Source organism: Panicum virgatum, chromosome 4N, assembly GCF_016808335.1.
Source record: "Panicum virgatum strain AP13 chromosome 4N, P.virgatum_v5, whole genome shotgun sequence".
NCBI lineage: Eukaryota > Viridiplantae > Streptophyta > Magnoliopsida > Poales > Poaceae > Panicum > Panicum virgatum.
Window position 1 is genome coordinate 885,617 of NC_053148.1, and position 22,454 is coordinate 908,070.

The window sequence follows — 22,454 nt, forward strand, 5'->3', positions numbered from 1 at the left end:
ACATGTCTGTGGAGGCTAGCTGCTTCTCATCAAGCAATGCCGAATGGAGCTAAGCAGCAGGCTGGATGGATTGCCTGGGCCAGCAGCAGCCCAAAGAGAAGCAACCTGGGCCTGAGCAGGCTGGTGTATCTGTGGGCTGCATGGCGGCGGGTGGCAAACGCGGCGACGGCGGGTGGCAGCCTGGCAGGTAGGAGCACGTGCTGCTACTGCTGCTGACGAGCGAGAGAGATACGGCGCGTTGGTTGTTGAACACATCACGCCTGGGAATGCGCCCGACCGGACGCCTGCATGTTCCTTCCGTGCTGGGCCCCGCACCTGCTGCCCGCCCATCGTCATGGTGGTGCAGGCCATGCCGGTCGGAGAAGAAAACTGTTGTGTTGTGCTTGTTCCTTCCTTTTTGCTTGTGTTCCCATCCTTATGCCATGCGGCATCCGGCCGTAGCGACAAGCGGCTTCCAGCTGCATGCGATGGATGAGCACCATGCATGCATCTCAATTATATTAGATCACAAGTGCAAAATCCGGTAGGATTTCGTTGTTGCAACTCCCTCTCTCACCCCACGTCCCTTCTTTTTCCCTCTATGGATGTTGTTTGCTGCAAATGCAGGTGTGGGGGACCTCAGCTTTTATATTGGGGGAGCCTGCCGCCCCCTGCTGGGCGGTCGGCCTGCCTGCCGCCCCCTGCCGGGCTGTAGGGGCCTCCATGCGATAGCACTCAAATTTTAATTACATATAGGTCCCTACCGCCCGGCAGGGGGGCGGCCGCCCCGCAGACGGGCGGTCGGCCCCCTGCCGCCACCCTGCCGGGCGGTAGGGGTATAAAACTGTAAATTGTGAAACCAAAAATATATTTTTGTAAAAAATATTTTTAAAAAATATAAAAATAAAAAGGCAGTGTCTTAATGCATGGTTTCATTATACGATTATCTAGAGCAAAAAAATAAGTAACCGAGTGAAATGAGTTTCATGAGATGAAACTCCTCTCACATTTCATGAAACTCTCTCTTCTCTCCTCATAAATATTCTATCACATTAGCAAAATTACCCATAAATTTTTCATGAAACTGCAACAAGATTGATCTAAGATCACACCTTATATTTTGGGCCGGAATAAGTATAACTACAGATCTATGGGTGGTTTGAACACCATCATTCGTTGTGTTCGCTTGGCAGTGGCTGATGGTTGGTGATGATTTGTTATGAGATAATAGTACTGCTGACTGGCTGGTGGCTGATTTAGTATGAGAGAACAGTACTGCTGACAAGCCAAGCGAACACAACGATATGATGGTGATAGTGGAGCCGGTAAAGCTACCTTGAACATAACGTAATACATCATTTGTATAACTCTATCCGCTCTATAAAGATTGTTTGTTTAAAATATTTCAGAGTGAAAAATGACATTGTTATCTCTAATTAATTAAAGTAGTTGTAATTGAAAATCACATTGTTTATTGTTCCTAAGATTTTTAACAAATATAAATGTATTGAAAATAAAAGAATAGCATCTATTTATATATTTGATTGGCTGTATAACAGTCTTTGTAGAATACATTTTAAAAGCTAAATGAACCGTTTTTTTTGGGAAGGAGGAAGTACTAAAACTATAAAACTAACGAGGAGGCAAATGGGGACCTTACTTATACTGGTATCGATCAGCTTGTTTATATATCACCGTGGCCAGACGGCAAATTATTAAAGCTGCCGCGAATCGACGCATGGGGCAACTGAACGCGTACGGCGTTGGTCGCGTAAAACTATGGTATCTTGTTTTGTTTTTCACCCATGCATGAAACCAAAGTACCAGTGTCTTGTTTGTGTTTGGAGTAGATAATACTCCAGTGATGATAGATATATTACCATATTAGTAATTCGGTACACTGTTTAGACGGATCTTTCGAACATTTTGCACAGAATTGATAGTAAATGTATTACGTGAGGGCTATAATTTAGAAGCCGTAAATCCGATCCAACCGTTTGAGATCGATTTGGATCGATCAGCCGGCCGCCCAGAAATTATTTGATCAATCAATCGATGTTTGGTTTGGGTCGTAGCACACATTGCACAGATTTTGACCAATAATTAGAGGCACTAAATAAAAATAGTTTATAAAACTAACTCCATAACCTTTACGCTACTTCGCGAGATGAATCTAATAAGACCTTTGACCGTATAATTAGAGGATATTTACTGTAGCATTACTATAGCCAATCATTGATTAATTACTATTATTAAATTCATCGCAAAAAGTTACACCCATCCATAAAATATTTTTACAAATAAATTTCATTTAGTACTCTATACATGCAAAAAAAAAATCGTGCTAAAAACTAGCATAGAGAAACCAAACGGGCCCTGACCAGTAAACGTAATGGCTTCTTGTTATGCTCTGCTCTGGTGCCATTGGATTCATTCCCAGCTTGCAACTGGATAGCCTCACTTGACGATCTAGTGCCATTTGCTTCATGCAGTCCAACGCCAAAGCCGGCCTTCAACCAAAACTGATATACAGCCTGTCCATGCTTGCTGTTTCATTTTTTTTTGTCCTGTCCACCACAACATCGTCGATTCGTCGGTCGGTGAAACAGGTAGCACCAAAAACTCGAGCGTTCCTAGCGAATTGATCGACCCCAGCCCAGCCCAGCTGGTAGCTACTACTACCTCCGTCCCAAAATATAAGTATTTATTGATTTCTGTTGATTATGTTTGATCATTCGTATTATTCGAAAAAAATTAAAAAAAATAAAAACAATTAAGATATACTTCAAATATATATATGATGATAAAACATGTCATAACAAAATAAATAATATTTTCTCAAATTTTTTGAATAAGATGGATGGTCAAATTTTTTTTTGCGAGAAGGATGTACCATATATATTAAAAAGTAACAAGCGCAGTACAATCCATTCTTGCGGAAAGAACCCTGACAAAAATAAGATTTACATCAAGACCCCTACTACCGCAACTGTTCTTCGTCAACCTCTCGCCGAGCCGACGCCGCCCAGTCGCTCGCAGCTCTGTAGATCGAAGCAGCCAACCTCCATCCACCGTCCCCCAGATCGAAGATCGGACACGGAATTTGAAAGCTGCAAAAGATCTCCGCTGAAAGAGTAGCAACCGTCGGACCTCCCAATCTGGCACTCCCCACGCCTCCGCACACCCTTCCACTTCAAACCACACCAGCAAGAAAACGAACAAGGCGAGCATCAACTCAATCAAAAAGCGAGGAACGAAGAACCTGGGCCGCCGCCGTCACAGGTCGACGGCACGCTCCTGTACAAGCCTCGAGTAGATCTGAAGCACCGGCGTGGTCTCCAAATCCGACGAGGACGAACCCCACAAGCTCATCGCCGGCCTCGGAGCAGAGGACGACGAGGTTGAGGAAGAGCCGGAGGACCTTATTCCACTGTGGTGCCGCCGCCCTCACCTTGCAACCGACGCCGGGAAACGAAACCCTAGAATTACAGGGACCTATTCTACATCACCGGTTGGAGAACCACCGTTCCCCTACCCTCCGATGGCCAGACGGCCACCGGAGGCGGAAGGGAACGGCGGCCTCGCCGGCGAGAAGACGCGTCGCCCCCTCAGTCGCCTCTCTTTTCGCCTCTTTGTCCTGTAGTGAAGGGAGAGGATTCGAGAAGGCTAACTGTGTTTTCTTTAGCTGGCGAATCTTGTGGATATGAATGGTCAAATATGATCAACAGAAGTCAACAAATGCTTATATTTTAGGACGGAGGGAGTAGTATCTGAATAGAGTAATCTGCTTATGATGGGGCCAATACGTAGTACACAGATGAAAGAGGACGAGGGGAGGCTGAGCTCGGCTTCGCCAAGAGGATGGCTGGGCTTGCACTGCCGGAGGCCGTGCGTGGCCGGAGCTGCGTGCCAACGATATGGCTTATGAGCAGCGCTGCCGTCGTTCTTTGATAGGGGTATATTTGTCTTTTTACCAGGCAGTCGACAGATATTGGACGGAAAAACTAACAGAGTGTCATATTAAGAAAGAAACTTAGATCTAGTGTCAAATAGAGAATTTTGAACTTTCGAAGACCAAAGAAGGAATTAGGAATTTTAGTAGTATCAAATAAGCAATTTTTTCTTTATCCAATCCTTAGCATGCCAATCTAGGGCAGCACAGAGGACCCTGAAATACAGGGTGCAAGTGCAATGACCACGTCGCCTGAATTCACAACGAACATGGAGAAGGGAAAAGAAATCCTAAACAAACAAGGCAAACTCACTCGAGCATGCAAAATTGCTTGCAGATGCACGGGACCAGGCGCGTTCACCGGCAGCACGCAGAGGGAGCTGACCGCCGCTGCTGCACCAGCTGGCTCTTGCACGGCTTGGACGCGCTTCCGTCCCGTTGCTTGTACAGCTGCTCTTTTCCCAGGCGTGAGCCAAGCCAAAAGAGGCTTTAACGGGAAGCTTTCATCATTAAACAAATAAGAAAACAACTGGAAAAAAAACAATGAGGCCGCTCCCTTTTGTTTGAATTTTTTTGGCACCGCCTCCTCGTCTCCCCAATCCCATCCCATGTGAGGCAAGCGATTGGATGCGTGTTCCACCCTTTTCCTCCGCGTACTCGTTCTTGCTTGCTGCCTGCTTCCTGCGGACTTCGTCTACTCCCCCCCACTCGGTGCTCGGAGCTCACCGAATCCACCCCTTCCCATCCCCACTACTAGTACTCCCCCCTCCCCCTTCCCCCCTCGCTCCGTCCCCAGAGCTTCCCCATTGCCACCGCCGGCCTGTCCCCTCCTCCTCCCTTCAGTTCCTTCATCAGAGACTAGTTCAATCAAGGAGGAGGAGCACACCATACGCCGCCATTACTCTCTCCCTCCTGCTTGCGCCTTTGACCCGCCCTCCGTCGAATGGTAAGAACCCGCTGGTACTACCTCTTCTGTTCTAACATAGTAACATCAGAATCTGTGGCCTTGTGAGTGGCTGCTTCTGGATTCTTTCATCCGTCTGCGGCAGTCTTCAATCCGTTGATAAAGTTGGGATTTTTATTTACTTTTGGGTGGGCTTTCTGCGCGTGCTTATTTCTTGCTTCGGATTGCGCGCCTTTTATCGTCAGATTTGTGCGGCCCCGTCATTCCTGTGTGTCGTTTCGCTGCCCAAGTTTGAATCTTCACCCGGGATTCCGGCCGGATTTCTCGATCCCTGTCTGATTTGCTGCTTTTCCACGGGGGAAACTTGTGATCCTTTTAACCAAAATCTTCCATTTTTTTTACCTCTCACATGCGTGTAAAAGGAAAGGGTCGCTCTTTCCCAATTTCTGAAGCTTAATCTGATTTGTTCCTGCTCGCGCAGATCAACCACTGACCGATCCGTAGCTCCACGCCATGGCCTCCAACGGCGGCGGCCTCCGCCACAGCAACAGCAGCCGCCTCTCGCGCATGTCCTACTCCGGCGAGGACGGCCGCGGCGCCCAGGCCCCCGCCGCCGACCGCCCCATGGTCACCTTCGCCCGCCGCACCCACTCCGGCCGCTACGTCAGCTACTCCCGCGACGACCTCGACAGCGAGCTCGGCGGCAGCCCCGACTTCTCGCCCGACCACCAGGAGTTCCACAGCTACCACGTCCACATCCCGGCCACGCCCGACAACCAGCCCATGGACCCCGCCATCTCCGCCCGTGTCGAGGAGCAGTACGTCTCTAACTCGCTCTTCACCGGCGGCTTCAACAGCGTCACGCGCGCCCACCTCATGGACAAGGTCATCGAGTCCGAGGCCAGCCACCCGCAGATGGCCGGCGCCAAGGGATCCTCCTGCGCCATCAACGGATGCGACGCCAAGGTCATGAGCGACGAGCGCGGCGAGGACATCCTCCCTTGCGAGTGTGACTTCAAGATCTGCGCCGAGTGCTTCGGTGACGCTGTCAAGAATGGCGGCGCAGTCTGCCCTGGCTGCAAGGAGCCTTACAAGAACACGGAGCTGGAGGATGTGGTCGGCGGGGCTGCGGGGACAAGGGCCACCTTGTCACTGCCACCCCCACCTGGTGCCGGTGGCGCTGCAGCGTCCAGGATGGAGAGGCGGCTGTCGATAATGCGATCGCAGAAGGCAATGACCAGGAGCCAGACCGGGGACTGGGATCACAACCGCTGGCTCTTCGAGACGAAAGGGACATATGGGTATGGCAATGCCATTTGGCCCAAGGAGAATGAGGTGGAGAGTGGTGGTGGTGCTGGAGGCGGGCTAGGTGGAGCCGATGGCCAGCCTGCCGAGTTCACCACCAAGCCATGGAGGCCGCTCACTCGGAAGCTTTCCATCCCTGCTGGCGTCCTTAGCCCATACAGGTATGAATCTTGATTAGGTTCATGTGCACATAGAAGACTACTTTGATCATCAGATTTGAAATTCATTGTTCTGTCTATGATCCATTTGATTTTATTTATGTTCAAAATATAGCACTCTGATTGTTAGTCAAACTTTGGTTAGACCTGCATGTGTAGATTATTCCCAGTTGTCATATTGTAGCATCTGTTGAATAAACTAGGGGGTTAGTTGGGCTGTTAGATACTTAGATCTGTGTAGATTATTCCCAGTTGTCATATTGTAGCATCTGTTGAATAAACTAGGGGGTTAGTTGGGCTGTTAGATACTTAGATCTGTGCTTCGTCTTCAGATCTCTTACTATCTTCCAAACCTATGAACTTAGTGCTTAGTACTGTATTCAATTTTGTATGTTTTTGTTGTTGAAATTACTGAAGGCTCCCCCAACTTGTGCTTTTCGATGTCCTCAACAGCGCAGTAGATACTTGCATTGGCTGGCACACATGTTTCCATTGAGTTCCGCGGATACACAATTGTTTCATAACATTTTTTTTGTAGATTAACCCTGTTTTGTTGCTTCCTGCAGACTTCTCATTCTAATCCGTATGGCCGTCCTTGGTCTGTTCCTTGCATGGAGAATTAAGCACAAAAATGAGGACGCAATGTGGCTGTGGGGCATGTCTGTTGTTTGTGAACTCTGGTTTGGCTTTTCATGGCTACTCGATCAGTTGCCAAAGCTGTGCCCTGTGAACCGAGCAACCGACCTTGCTGTCCTGAAAGACAAGTTTGAGACTCCAACTCCGTCGAACCCTACTGGACGATCAGATCTACCAGGGCTCGATATATTTGTGTCCACTGCTGATCCAGAGAAAGAACCTCCATTGGTCACAGCAAACACTATCCTCTCCATCCTTGCTGCTAATTACCCTGTGGAGAAGCTTTCTTGCTATGTTTCTGATGATGGAGGAGCTCTCCTGACATTTGAAGCCATGGCTGAAGCTGCAAGCTTTGCCAACATGTGGGTTCCTTTCTGTCGCAAGCACAACATTGAGCCTCGCAATCCTGAGAGCTACTTCAACCTGAAGAAGGATCCATACAAGAACAAGGTGCGTCCGGACTTTGTCAAGGACAGAAGGAGGGTGAAGAGGGAGTACGATGAGTTCAAGGTCAGGATCAATGGGCTGCCTGATTCAATCCGCCGTCGATCTGATGCATACCATGCCAGGGAGGAAATCAAGGCCATGAAAAGGCAGCGAGAGGCTGCTCTTGATGATGCAGTGGAGCCTGTTAAGATCCCTAAGGCCACCTGGATGGCTGATGGCACGCATTGGCCTGGTACCTGGATTCAGCCTTCCGCTGAGCATACCCGTGGTGACCATGCTGGAATAATTCAGGTATACATGTTTCCTTTTCCCAATTCTGTTCTGTATGTAGCTTCTGTACATAAATAAGAATGTATCATAACTTAAGAATCTCTTGTACATACACCAGTCTTAGTATTTTTAATCAGCAAATTATGTAGCTGCATATAAACAGTAGGAAATATAATTGAATCTGCTACTCTAGTTCTCTGCAAACTTAAAAGGCACCCAGCTGACCACTGTTGCTCTATGCTTCAGGTGATGTTGAAACCTCCTAGTGATGATCCCTTGTATGGGAACCCTGGTGAAGAAGGCAGACCTCTTGATTTCACTGAGGTTGACATCCGTTTGCCAATGTTGGTCTACGTGTCCCGAGAGAAGCGCCCTGGTTATGATCACAACAAGAAGGCTGGTGCGATGAACGCCCTAGTCCGTTCGTCCGCTGTGATGTCAAATGGCCCCTTCATCCTCAACCTTGACTGCGACCACTATGTTTACAACTCCCAAGCTTTCCGGGAAGGCATGTGCTTCATGATGGACCGTGGTGGTGACCGTATTGGTTATGTCCAGTTCCCACAGCGGTTTGAGGGCATTGATCCATCTGATCGGTATGCTAACCACAACACTGTCTTCTTTGATGTCAACATGCGTGCACTGGATGGTCTCATGGGACCAGTCTATGTGGGCACTGGCTGTCTTTTCCGCCGTGTTGCACTATATGGATTTGACCCTCCCCGCACCAAGGAGCATGGTGGCTGTTGCAGCTGTTGCTTCCCTCAGAGACGCAAGGTCAAAACTTCAGCTGCTGCACCGGAAGAAACCCGGGCTCTGCGGATGGCAGACTTTGATGAGGATGAAATGAACATGTCATCATTCCCAAAGAAGTTTGGTAACTCGAACTTCCTTATCAACTCTATTCCAATTGCTGAATTCCAAGGGCGTCCGCTAGCTGATCACCCTGGTGTCAAGAATGGCCGCCCTCCGGGTGCTCTCACTGTGCCCCGCGACCTTCTTGATGCCTCCACGGTTGCTGAGGCCATCAGTGTCATCTCTTGCTGGTACGAAGACAAGACTGAGTGGGGCCACCGTGTTGGTTGGATTTATGGTTCAGTCACAGAGGATGTGGTCACTGGGTACCGGATGCACAATCGTGGATGGAAATCTGTGTACTGTGTCACTAAGCGTGATGCTTTCCGTGGCACAGCACCAATTAATCTCACTGACCGGCTCCACCAGGTGCTCCGATGGGCTACTGGTTCAGTGGAAATCTTCTTCTCCCGCAACAATGCTCTGCTCGCAAGCCGCAAGATGAAGTTTCTTCAGAGGATCGCGTACCTGAATGTCGGCATCTACCCATTCACATCAATCTTCCTCATTGTGTACTGCTTCCTGCCAGCGCTGTCCCTCTTCTCTGGGCAGTTCATCGTGAAGCAACTCAACGTGACCTTCCTGACATACCTGCTGGTGATCACCCTGACTCTGTGCATGCTCGCGGTGCTGGAGATCAAGTGGTCAGGGATCAGCCTGGAGGAGTGGTGGCGGAACGAGCAGTTCTGGCTGATCGGAGGAACGAGCGCCCATCTGGCCGCTGTGCTGCAGGGCCTTCTGAAGGTGATTGCCGGCATCGAGATCTCCTTCACGCTGACATCCAAGTCAGGCGGTGATGATGTGGACGACGAGTTTGCAGACCTGTACATCGTCAAGTGGACGTCGCTGATGATCCCGCCGATCGTGATCATGATGGTGAACCTGATCGCCATCGCGGTGGGGTTCAGCCGGACCATCTACAGTGAGATCCCGCAGTGGAGCAAGCTCCTGGGTGGCGTGTTCTTCAGCTTCTGGGTGCTGGCCCACCTGTACCCGTTCGCCAAGGGGCTGATGGGGCGGAGGGGCCGGACGCCGACCATCGTCTTCGTCTGGGCCGGCCTCCTGTCCATCACCATCTCGCTGCTGTGGGTGGCCATCAACCCGCCCTCGCAGAATTCCCAGATCGGTGGATCGTTCACGTTCCCGTGAGCGGTCATCGTTACATTCCTTGCTTTGCGCTGGTGGGAAGGGGGATTTCTGACTGCTGAAAAGGAAGGCTAGGTGCTTATGTTAAAATCCATAGTGCTGTCATGAGTTACAATAGTTCTTTTGTTCTTTATTTTTTGCACTGTACTGTTCCGATATGAGATGAGAATTGGCTCTGCTGGACCATGAAACGAGTACAAATTTTCAAGTTGTTTCACCGTGCCCGTGTTTGGTTTTGCTACAGTACTCCGATTACCTTTTAGGAGGTAAGAGTTCTAATAGATCTTAGCCATTGAATATTAGGAGAAAAACTAAATAACTAATTAATTAAGGAAAAACCAGCCGGCTATCCTAACTACCTACATGCTGCTTCCGTGGATCTAGCAGGAGCTTGCATGTACGCATTCATGAAAATCTCTGTCCTCCTCTATTTCTTTAGGATTCAATTATGTGCACGTTTATTTGTTATATGCTGGTAGCTTGAAACATTTGTTACATGTCGATCTCTCTTGTTTGGAAATATAATTTCTTCAAGTTTGTCATACACATCACAAGTTAGATCTTGAAATGTTCAGGTATGCATCCCATATCATTCCAAAATAACATTATAAACTCACGGTGGTTCCTTCATATGTCACAAAATGATGCAAACTCAAGTATGCAAAGGCTCCAATCATGTTCGTTTCATTCCCCAAGAAAAACAAAATGTTACACTCACACGTACACAGGCTCCATCGACGAATCAATCATGTTAGATCTAAATTTTGCATGATAGATCATGTATTTATGTTACAACACGTGATGGCCAAAAAAACGTTACATGCAATCTGCTGGGTATATATGTCACGTGCATGGAGGGGATAAAAAATATTTCTTGTCTCAATTTTATGGCCGGCACATGTTGTGGATAAAGAAACAAAAGTATGAGATCCCAACTAATCATTAATGCATGTTAGATCTAATTCTCTATTTTTCTAATTTAAAATATATAGAATAAGAGAAAATTTAAAACTATTACCTCCTAAGAGGTAATATGGCATTGGATCAATAGTCCACAGTTATTTGGGTGTACCATAGCAAAGCCCGCTAGGTATTGGGATGCTTGTGCTGCATTGGCTACTGTGAATTGTCATGTACCGTGTCAAGAAATGAGCAAGGACAGTGAAAGGCACCTCGGAAGCATGCTTGCGTGATACATACGCATGTGGCGTTGCTGGGTCTGCGAGACCAGGCACGCGAATTTGTCTGTAGGCGTGCCGTGCACCGGCACGGCGGAGAAGAGGTCAGAGGAGAGCGCCTGCAGTGTTGTATCTGTGACCCATTCAGGTTCGTTCGGAGCCTGGCGATTGTTTCTTGTGGGGTTTGGTACTAGCGAGAGAGAGGGACTGATAAAGAGGTTTGGATAGAGACATGGCAGGACTTTGTTCTTAACAGCGATTGATTTGATTATATTAATTAATTATTAATTATGTGGAACGGGATGGCCGCCCCCATCCATCGGTACGTCGATGATGATGTAGTAGTGGATTATTATGGGCTCAAAGCTACGACTTCTTCACACTCAACAAACAGCACAAGGGGGCCATAATAATGGGCCTAAAAGTGCGAAAGCACATTAAATGGCTGTTTGGTTGGTAGCCAGAACCCACAGGCTCTGTGGCAGTATGAACCAAACAAACATCTAGGAGGGTGTGCCGAGCCACAAACTAAACAACTCTTATGCTAGTCTCATTGGAAAGTGTCATCGTTCAGTTGTCAAAAGTACTATATCAATTTGACACTGAAAGGACATAGTCACTCTCAGTGTACAGTGCCGTAACACAGTTTCATAGATAACTTAAAATATTAAATAGTGCAATGGTTGTGTGATATGCCATGATTCAACGAAGATCGGTCTCGGTGCAGAGTGTCATTCTCATGTCATGACTTGGCAACCGTGCCATGAGAGGGTAATGGTGATGACTCAGGTCATCTCTCTCCTCTTAACTCTGTTGCTAAATCAGCAATTGTGCTAATGTGTCATAATTTTTAATACATATAACACTCTTATAACACTAGCACTAAAATTAACCTATTAAGACCAACGCATCATCATCTGCTTCACTACGTCTCACCAATCATCATCGTCCGTGGTCTCTTAGATACTAAGCCTCTTCCTCTAATCTCTGGGCTTGCTTATTTGTCATCATGGAGTAACATTCTTCATCTCCCCCTCCCGGCTAGGGATGGCAATTCCACCAGTGGATGCAGGTATCTGCGGATTTTAGACCCAATGGATGTGGGTGCGGGTGCGATATTCCACCAGTGGGTAGACCAGCAACCGTGGGTGGATCCGCACCCATCCGAAAGCAAAGAAATCCCAGCCCAGCCTATTTAGATAAGGCCTAGTCCAACTATCCTAACTATAAAATGAGCACTGAAATTTATGAATTTATTGTTAGTTTGTCCTTATTGCTTTGAACTTTTAGATTTATTGTTAGTTTACCCTTATTACTTATAGAAGTGTGCTATTTGACTGTTTAAATTGATAAATTTGTGCATTTTTATTATATATGTTGCCACACCGTAGGCACCCGAATCCCGTCCGAAACCCGTGGGTGCGGATGCGGTTGCAGAAATGCACCCGCGGGTATGCCTGCGGACAGGTTTTTCCCAACCCCGCGGGTTTGCCTGCGGGTGGATTTTCGCCAAACCCGCACCCACATGCATGAACGGGTGCCATCCCTACTCCCGCAGCGTCGGCAAGGGCACCGGAACACGCAACACCGCTTCTCTTCGCTGTCCCCTCGGTTAGGCTTCCCGACCTACTCCACTATCTGCATTGCTCGTCCGGTCCTGTGGTATATCGATGTAACACCCTGGAGTTAATTTTGGTGCTAATCTTGTGTTTAGTCGCTAATCAGGGTTAATTAAGGTCATTAGTGCTAAACAAGTTGCATAGTGAATTTAAATTCAGCTTAGTTCGAGCACGTTTTTCTCCTTAATCCAAGCTCCAAATAAACTTTCACCCAAAATCAAAGTTGTAGGTCATCTTTTCCTCTACAACTTCTATTTTGGCCAAATTTCAAGTGCCAATGTGAAATTTCTAGTTTTGGATGGTCAAAAATTGGCTCAAAAAACATTGAACAAGGTCACTGTGCCTCCCCTGTCGCTTGAGCGGCGGCGCACAGTGCCGGCACCGCCACGCGTCGCCGCGCCGGCGAGCACCCCGCCGCTTAAGCCCTCCACAGCTGTTGTACTGGCCAATTCCGTTTTCGCTTCGTCGTTCCCCTCCCTCGCGCCGCGCGGAGCATAGCAGCCCGAGCTCCGCCAAACCCCGCCGCCCTGCCGCCGTCCCTCGCACCCGAGTCTCCCCAAAGCCCATCCATCTTGCCCTTCATCTTCCCCGCCCCGCCTCGACCTCGTTTAGGCTGTTCCCCAGCCGGAATCGAGCCGCCACCGCCGTCCACCATCGTCGTCCGCCCCAAACCTCCGCCCCCTCTCGTCGAGCTCCCCTCCCCGGCCTCCCTCCGTCCGATTCAACCACGCAGTGAGCTCCCCCGTGACCCTCTCAACCTCCTTTCCCTGGGTATCCGGCGCCGTTGCGCCCGCCGCGGGCCGCACCTGCGCTGGCTCGCTCGACGCCGTTGCGCGCCCCTGCCCCGCCGGCCCGCCCTGGCCGCGGGCCTGCCCTACCGCGCCGCCGGCCGGCCACCGCCGCTGGCTCGCCTGGCCGCGCGCCGGCCGTGGCATGCACGAGAAGAGGAGGGGCTGGCCTGGGCCTCCCACTGACGGGTGGGGCCCAGCCGTCAGCCCAGTTTAGGGTTTAGGTTTTTTCTTTTATTGTTTAATTGGCTGAAATCTTTGAAAATGTGTAGAAAATTGTAGATAAATGCTAAAAATGCAAACTAAATTTTGTTAGTTTACTTAAATCATGATATTCAAAGGAAAAATACTCATGCTTATTAAATGTTAGTTTTGCATGTGCCATAATTTGTTTTGTGCTCAAGATTAATCAATTTATATCTACTGTTCTGTGGCTCTAAAAATAATGAAATTTATGCAGTAGCCTAATCTTTGCACATGTAATCCATTGTAAAAGTTTCATGCCCATAGTCTATGTGCATTTGTGTAGATCTTGTTGTGTTCAGTTTGTTTTGTCAGGGTTAAAAGAAATACTGTACAATATCAATAAATGTTGGAAAAATTATGTGACATGCTTTATCATTATCATGTTAGTTTGGTATATTTTTGTTGCTAGATCATATCTGCAAATTAGGTTTTTGCTTTTAATTCATTCCTAGTTATGCTCTTTTCTTTTATAAGTGTTGTGAATTAATTCTTTCATGCATATGTGATCTCAACAAAACCAGCTCCTGTGTAAATCATTCTAAACTGGCAGGACCAGGTTGATGCTTGTTTTTAGGTACCTTGCCTAGGTTTGCTTGATAGTAATTTGTTAGTCCATAATTTGATCCATGTTGCTTTAGGCTTGTGTTTAATCTTCCGAAGTAAATTTGGTAGCTGTTGTTTGATGGGAGGCACTTCAGGCTAAAAGACATTAGAACCGAAGACTGCACATCAGCACTAAACCATTTCCGTCATAACCAAAGTTGTGAGGTTGCTCCGTAAATACTTATAGAGTTTGGTTCGTGCCTCTCATTGTGTGTATTGCGTTGTATTGCATCATTTCATGTGTCTCATGCATGGCATACTTTATTCGTGTAGACGCTGAAACCGAAGTCGCCTATGAGTTGACTGCCGAGCTGATCCGGGAGCCACCAGCATGAGAGCAACAGACCAAAGAGGCCGTTGATCAAGCTCCACAAGAAGCCGCTAACCCTGCTGACCTGCAAGGCAAGCCCCGGAGCATAACCCTTAATTTCAGTATTCAATATTTATTATATAATTATTATGCATTTAAGTTTTTAGGAGTTGATTGGAACCTTAGATGCATAATCCCTAGGTTTCCTCAGTCACACTACTAGTGTACAGGCAGTTAGTACTACAATGCTTAATTAGGATTCGGTAGAAGTCGAGTGATTCCTGTCACTCGCGAGTTATAGGTTCTTGTTACCTAGGGCAATGTGGCTTGAGAATGAATCAACGAGGAAAGAGAAATGGAGACTGGGCAGAGATAAGTTGATTCTGAATATGAAATGGATGGAAAGTAGCCTCCGCCTGTGTCGTTTGAGGATCGTACCGTTGTTGGCTGTGCTGACCGAGTTTGAACAGTACTAACCACATGCCGGGAGTAGGAGGTAGTCGAAACCGGTAAGCTAATTACTTGATTTGCAATGATACTTTGAATCGCGACCTGCTACTCTAGGCGTGGGATGATGGCGGGTGTTGGATTGTATGTCGCCTCCAGGTTCTCTGGGAGTTCGCTGTGAGGGGCCCTTCACCCGAGTTTTGGCAGGCGTGATTCAGACGTCGAGGTGATGATGGGAACAGTTGACATGTGTGGCTCGGTGGGGCTTACATGTGTCGTGTTGGTTAGGTCCACCTTGCAAGGTTAAATCGGATCGATTCGCCGTCTCTCTCGGTTAAGAGAACCTTGGTCACTTCATCACATCGTAGTAAAGAAGTGGAATGAGGTTGAACTGGGAATGTTTGGCTGTGGATTTCCTGAAAAGATAATGTGATCAATCATGTGTGCTCTAGCTGTTCAGGCAAATCTAGTTGTTACTTGATAAACTAAATGAAGCTAAAATATTGAAAGTAAGGATTCATATTAGTAGATTTTCGGCAAAAGAACTCCAGAGCCAAAAGCCTGCATGTTTAGGAGTCGGCTAAGTATATACCATAGTCGGGTAAGACTTGCTGAGTATTAAAATACTCAGGGTTGTTGTTGTACCCCACCTGAGCAGGTTGTGTTCCCGCTGACTTCGAGGAGGTATGTGCGTCCTGGATTGAACAACCGCTTCCTCCTGGGTGGACTGTCGAGTGGGTCCCGTCTTCTCCGTGAAGGTCGGGCAGGTTGGCATCACATCGGTGGGCAAGATGTGGAGCTCACCTGGTATCGTCGTTGACAGCTACCATATTGTATTTTGAAACTCCGTTTTAAAACTTCCGCTGTGCGTTTGAAACTCTGTTTTTGATATATCAAACTTATCTGTAAAACTCAGTGTTGTAAATTAATTTGGGATTTGCTGTATGCTTGTATCACCTGTGCTCGTCTTCGTACGAGTCTGCTAGTGCAACTGTGATCCTGGAGTTCAATAGTTTAATCGGGAATTAACCGACAGACTGTCGGATTACACCATTTTAAGTGCATAGTAACTTGATTATTCACTAAAATGATAGTTAGTGCACTTAAGCCTATTTAATTTGGACGGTTCTGCTACAATAGACTTGCATGGTAGAACCGATTAGATCTATGCCTTCGTCTATCTCACCCCAGAATCATTCTGGGGCGGACGCTACGGATCCTTTCACTCTGTTGTGGGTTCGTTCAGCCTCGTTTGCTGCGTAGATCACGAGCGTGTTTAGAGCAAGTATTATGGATGGTGAAGAGCTGGCTGAGAGTCTACGTGGATGAAGAGAGAGAAGGAGGTGGGCGCCTTGCTACGCACCAGCTCAAGCCAGCTGAGAGCTCTTCCGTGCACTGTGATTGGGTGAACCAGCGGGCCCCACGACCATTATGGCATGCATCCCAGCCGGCCGTCGGCGCAGCTATAAGCCATGCTCTTAGAGCAACTCCAGCAGGGCCCCTATTTGGGTGACTAAACCCACATTTTAGTCATTTTGCTCAAATTTTCATCTCCGGCAGGGCCCCTACTTGGTTGACTAAAATGAGGGGGTGACTAAATTTCCACTCTCACCCCCTCAATTTGGTCACCCTCTACTTAGACTACCAAAAGTAGGGCCCACCATTTTTTTCCTTTTCTCTTCTTTTTGCTCTTCTCCCTCACATTTTCCTCTCTCTCTACTCGCACTGCACAGAGATTGGCGACGAGCCGGCCGAGCCCACCACCGCCATGGCCTCGCGCCCTCCGCCACTCAGACCCCGCGCCCGCCGCAGCCGCTCGGCTGCCGCCACGGCAGCCCCGCCCCGCACCTGCCACTCCTACTCCTAATCTTGAGCTTCTCAAATCTGCCGTCTCCGAGACCGTGGACGAGCTCCTCTGGTCAGCCGTGGCAAAGTAGCGTCAAGCACCGCCGCCATCGTCCTGGGCCCCGTCCCCGCGCGCACGCCGCGGCCTTGCGCCTGCTGCCACCAGCTTGGGCCTGCCTCTGCCGCGCGCACGCCACCGCCCGCACCTGCCGCCGCCACCTTGGGCCAGCCCCCGAGCGCACACCACCGCCCACCCTGCCGCTGGTGCTTGCATGCCGGCGCCCGCCCCACTGGCCGGCGGTGAACAATGGTGGTCGATTTGGTGAAGAAGATGCTCGGTCGATGGGTAGAAGAAGCTGTTTGGTGAAGAGATACTCAGGTCAATGACAAGTAGGGCCCACGTGCTAGGAAAAAAATATAGAAGTCTGTTTAATCGGTGCGGTTGGAGTAGAGACTATATTTTAGGTGACTAAACTTGAAAAGTGGGTGACTAAAATGAGTTTCAGTCACTCCACTGGAGTTGCTCTTAGTAGCATTGGCAATGGGGCAGGGGAGGTCGGGACACAGCTCCCATCCCCGCCTCGATCCTTGAATCTTGTTCCCTGCCCCGGCCCCGATATGCTTGACGGGGCAAAACACAAAATCTGTCCCCGTCCCCAGCTCCAACGGATCCCCAGTCCCCAATGGGGCCACACGGGGGCAGCTGCCTGGACAGCCAGCGACGGCGAGGCGCAGCGAGGGCACGGCCGTGCGAGGATGGACGAAGACCTCGCAAGGAGGACAGCAGCGGGGGAGCAAGGCTTGCGAGGGCGAGGGGACGACCGGTGAGGGTGCGAGCATGCTGACGACGCGAGTATGCCCAACCAGGGGACGACCGGCGATGAGGGCATGGGGAGGACGACCGACGAGGGTGCAAGGAGGACGACCGGTGAGGGCGTGAGGAGGATGGCCGGCGAGGGCGCGACTCGCGAGGAGGACGGCCGGCGAGGGCGCGGGGCCGACCGGCGAGGTCGCGACTCGCGAGGAGGACGGCGGCGCGAGGATGGCCTCGACGAGCAGTCGAAGCTTTTGTGTGGTGAGAGGTGAGGTGAGGATGAGCTGGGCTGCTAGCGAGCGAGGGGTATTGACCTATTGGGCTATTGGGCTTTGATGGGATGCAATTGTTGATGGGTCACTGCTCAGTTCGGATCCCCATGGTGCCTCGTGGGTGAGAAATAATCCTCGCACCACCCGTTAACATTTCGGGGCCCCGACCCGCTTCCCCACGAGGAGAATTAAGTCCCCATCCCCGTCTTATTCAGGTCGGGTCTCCGCGGGGATCCGTCCCGCTGGGAAAATTGCCACCCTGAGTGTTTAGAACGATGCAGTAGCTCGGGCTTATGTATTCTCATGCCAAGCGAGAAATCTAGAGCGATCCGTTCTCAGATTTTTCTCCACTAGAAACTCAGGATTTCGAGAAACATACATGACCTGAGCGATACATTGCCCTCCTAATCACCATGAAACAACTTTAGCTGAATTTTAACGCCCCGCCCTATCGAATCAGGTGTAGCCATTCGCTCTCTTGGTACAAAAAATCTTCAAAGCAGTGTTACCAAGTGCTAGAGCTCAACATTTCTTGTCAATAATTCCTAAGCATAATAATATCATTAGGTAGTAATCTACCCCTAATTTTTTTTTCAGGAATCTACCCCTAAAATTAATAAAAGAGGTCAATAACAGGAACGAGCTCACCTGTTGATGTAATTGTAGAGGGCGAGTCCTAGTGAGGGGAACTTGCATAGCTACTTGAGTATTGTGTTGTGTCTATTCCAAGGAGCAATGTCCTCATCAATAACTAATAACATCAATATCATGAATAGGCCTCAAAGAAGAGCCCTTGTGTGTGTAATTGTAAAGTGTTTATGTACATCCATGAGTACTTGTTTCTTACAATATATTTTATTAGTTTACTTATAAGTTAAGATTAGGATCTCTTAAGCATCAATACATTATTACTCTATCCGTTCCAAATGTAGTTCGCTGTTGACTTTTTTAAGGCAACTTTGATCATTCAACTTATTCAAAAAAAAATAAGTGCAAATAAATAAAAAATATAAGTCATACTTAATGTATATTTGATGATAAAACAAATCATAACAAAATAAATGATACTTACATAAATTTTTTGAATAAGATGACTGGTCAAAGTTGCATCTAAAAAGTCAACAGTGGACTCTAATTTGAAACGGAGTGAGTATGTTTTAGATAAAACAGCCCGATCGATACTGAGTGTTGCAGCCGACTTTTGACATTTTTTTAGAGAATTCCCCTGGAAGATGCTGTGATCCCCATTATCAAGCTAAAGCTTCACACTGGGGATGTGGCTGCATCCCATCCAATGGTGATCCTTCAGCCTGCTTAATACTGGTGTCATTTCATCGCTGGAGATATCAATTCTGGATTTATGTGGTTCAGTATCATTGAATGGTTCAATGAGAAGATCACAGGCCACAATCAAATTGTATTCTCTGGAGTTTAGTAGGGAAAAATTGGAAGGATGCCTATCCAAAGGTGACATGTGATGCATCATATTGATTGTTGTTGCAACTGATATTAATTTCTTTCTTAGCTTCTAATATATTGTAAGATGTCTCTGGAGTGCAATAGGGATGAGTTGGAAGATGCCGATCCAAAGATGACATGTGATATATGCATCAGATTGTTGACTTGCTAATGATATTATTTCTTTCTTAGCTTCATATACATTGTAAGATGTATGCGCCTACTCTTGTATATTCGTTGCATTGGTCTATGTACATCGAACTAAGCAAAATATATAATATATAATGGTTTAGTGTACATTATAAGATTTACTGATGCTCCTTCTTTCGTTCCTCTTTGACAGCGTTCTATCGTGCGTGGCTCGTGGACGAGTAGTTGTAGTTTATCACTGTCTTGGAAACAGGGTATCACGAGTTTGATCCTGACGAAACGATTTTGCTATCTCCCATACTAATTTTCTTGTCCTGTCAGTTGTCACCCTTTTTCTGATGTAGCATCATATTAAATGTCCGTGGAACTCTCATTGAAACTGGCCTAAGGCCAGTCTCAACTCTCAATAGGGTTTTAAGGAGGGTTTCAACATTAAATATCATTAATTTTGCTGATATGACAAGAAAAGATAATGATAGAGTTTCATCGGATATAAAGAAAGTTTCATCACCATTAAATCTATCTAGCACAGTTATCTAGGTCCTAGTCTAGCTAGGTAACCGTGCCTAATTATTCCTTCAAATGATTTCACTGATTTTCACAAAGCCACAAACTGATAATAATGGCTACAAAATATAAGCAGTGCAGTTCATTTAATTAGTCATGAAAAAGTGGAGCAATTTCCTGTCCTACCACATGTAAGAAATTCTGGAGGAGGTGATCATATCAATCACTCAGTCTGTGACACAGGCAGCCGCAGAAAATTCAATACACTCCCACAGCGACCCCAGTGGTTGTTTGTTTGGACACCAAGCCATCCTTTTGGTTCAAAACTTCAAATCCGTGGTATCATGTTTAATTTGACACACCTCCCATTCTCATCAAACTAAACTCTTTCTAGGAGACATGAGGATGGGAATCCTGGTGTTGGAAACAGAGACGGCAAAGTCTAACAGACCATGGCAAAGTCTATGCTTTGCCTTTGTAGGTGAGAACGACACCATGAGGCAAAGAGGATGTGGTACACCTCGACCCGGCCTTTTTTTTTTTGAAAGAAATGGTTTTGCCTCGTGTTTGGTGTGGTTGAGATAAATGGGGTTCAAATTATGGTGCATACATGGTACCAGCTACTCCAAAATAATTTAATTTCATATGCTAGTAACATATCAAGGTTTATTTTTTTGAGGGAAACACCGGGGGGGGGGGGACGATAGGTCCCCACCTGAATAAACTTCCATAGATGCCGGCAAGCCGGTGATGGAAGGTGCATGGCACCTAAGTACATGCGTGACCTTAAGGTCGAAAGAGTACAAAAGAAGAGAGGAAGAGATTACAAGAGCCACATTTAAGACCACAAATTATTGCTCCTAACTCCTACGACAAAGCATCTCCTATGACAAAGCATGTTGTTGTTCGCCGACCAATGATACTTCCAAGAGACTTCACTTCAACAATGTCCACTCCACAGGCAACTGTAAAGCACCGAGTCAAAATTGACAGACGACAGTTGTGATCACATCATCGATGAAGCACAACCAGGATCCAATCGATGCCCTCCGACGCCGATTGAGGGGAGGAATCCTCAAAGGAGGGAGGGCCGGCGATAGGAGAACGAGGAGATCCAAGAGAGGGGACCATGGTCTCGCTAACCCGGCATTTGGTGAGACGATGAAATCAAGGATCCTGGATGGTGACGAAGGAAAGACCTTGGCAGCAACCACATATCTCAGCTAGCAGCTTGTGCAAATATCATGGGGAAGAGCTCAGTCACAGTTGGAGGGCATTAGTTGGGAGGTAGATGACTTCCAAGCTGCGAGAGGATCTCCAAAAGCGATGCCTTCAGCAAGGTAACGACATCAGAGATGCCGCCATCGCCCACCCAGAGACAGGTTGGGTTTTCACCCAGAGATCACAATGCAGCATGGATGCAAGGAGTTCCTGGACGACACCTCCAAGGAGGAAGATGACGCCCAAGGGCGCCATTGCCGTCGGCACCGACATTGAGTCGAGCAGGGTTTTCACCTAGGAAGCTCAAAGACAGACATGTACCTCGCCAAGAAGGCACCGGCGAACCAAACTCGGCACAAATGGCGCAGCACAGACCTCTGTAGAGAAAGAGAGGCTGTGTGAGCATGCGGATGTGAGTGCAGCCATTGCACTCTGCTGAGAGAGCCCTCATTAGCTCGCCCGGGCAGCAGAGCACCACCGCACCCCCACACGCTGGTCGCTGCAAGTAGTTCCAAAACGAATCCAGTGACATCGGGCAGCAGTGGTCTCCAAGAGCGGTGGCGGCAGCACACTGGACCAGCCTTCGCATCCGCACAGGGACCGGGCCACGGCCGGCAGCCGAGGCACCATGCAGATGTGGCCGCGGGGGAGCCGGATCCAACCTCCAGGGCACCGGATCTGGCGCCCCGAGTCGTCACCGCCGCCGCGCTGGCACCTGGCGCCGCCGTCAACGGTGCCACAGCCCACGGCCGCCGCACCATGCAGCCAGCCAGAGGGAGAGCCAGACACAGCCAAGGTCCCTGGAAAGCCGCCGCCAAGCAACAGGCCAGGTGGTGGAGGAGCTGCGATGGCATGGAGGACGGCGACGGCTACGGGTCTCCCCGTAGATGGCGGAACAGGTCCCCGGGAGGCCGGATCCGACCACGAGAATAGCATGGAGGGGAGGCCCGCCGCTCATGGAGTCGTGGAGAGGGCGGATCTGGGCGCCGAAGCCATGGCAGCAGCAAATGGGTCGGAGTTCAACGGGACAACGAAGGAAGGGACCTGGTGGGGGGGCGAGGGGAAAGCGGAGAGGCCCCGCCGCCGCCGTCCCAGCACCCGCACGGAATTCCGGTGAGGGGCAGGGGCGGGAGGTGGGGGGCGGCGCGGTTTCCGCCTGAGTCGCCCCGCGGGTTGACGCGGGCGGGTGGGGGGTGGGGGCTGCAAAATTGTCACCCTAGGCCTCCATATCAAGGTTTATTAACCTAAAGTAGTAAATAAAGTTGAGATTGTATCTTTTACCTTCAAGTGCTCTGATAGATCAAGGTCAAAACACCATGTCTTTATGAACACACAGAAGTTTGA

The 22,454-nt window shown here is 48.6% G+C and overlaps 1 protein-coding gene across 1 annotated transcript; it reads left to right on the forward strand.

Annotated features, from left to right (window-relative positions):
- The first annotated feature begins 4,608 nt into the window (after nt 1-4,608).
- Nucleotides 4,609-9,869, forward strand: LOC120669009 (cellulose synthase-like protein D2). Its single transcript, XM_039948837.1, has 4 exons — nt 4,609-4,877; nt 5,317-6,301; nt 6,865-7,672; nt 7,898-9,869. Exons 2-4 carry the CDS (start codon nt 5,349-5,351, stop codon nt 9,653-9,655), a joined length of 3,519 nt encoding a protein of 1,172 aa, XP_039804771.1. The 5' UTR covers nt 4,609-4,877; nt 5,317-5,348; the 3' UTR covers nt 9,656-9,869.
- The last annotated feature ends 12,585 nt before the right edge of the window (nt 9,870-22,454 follow it).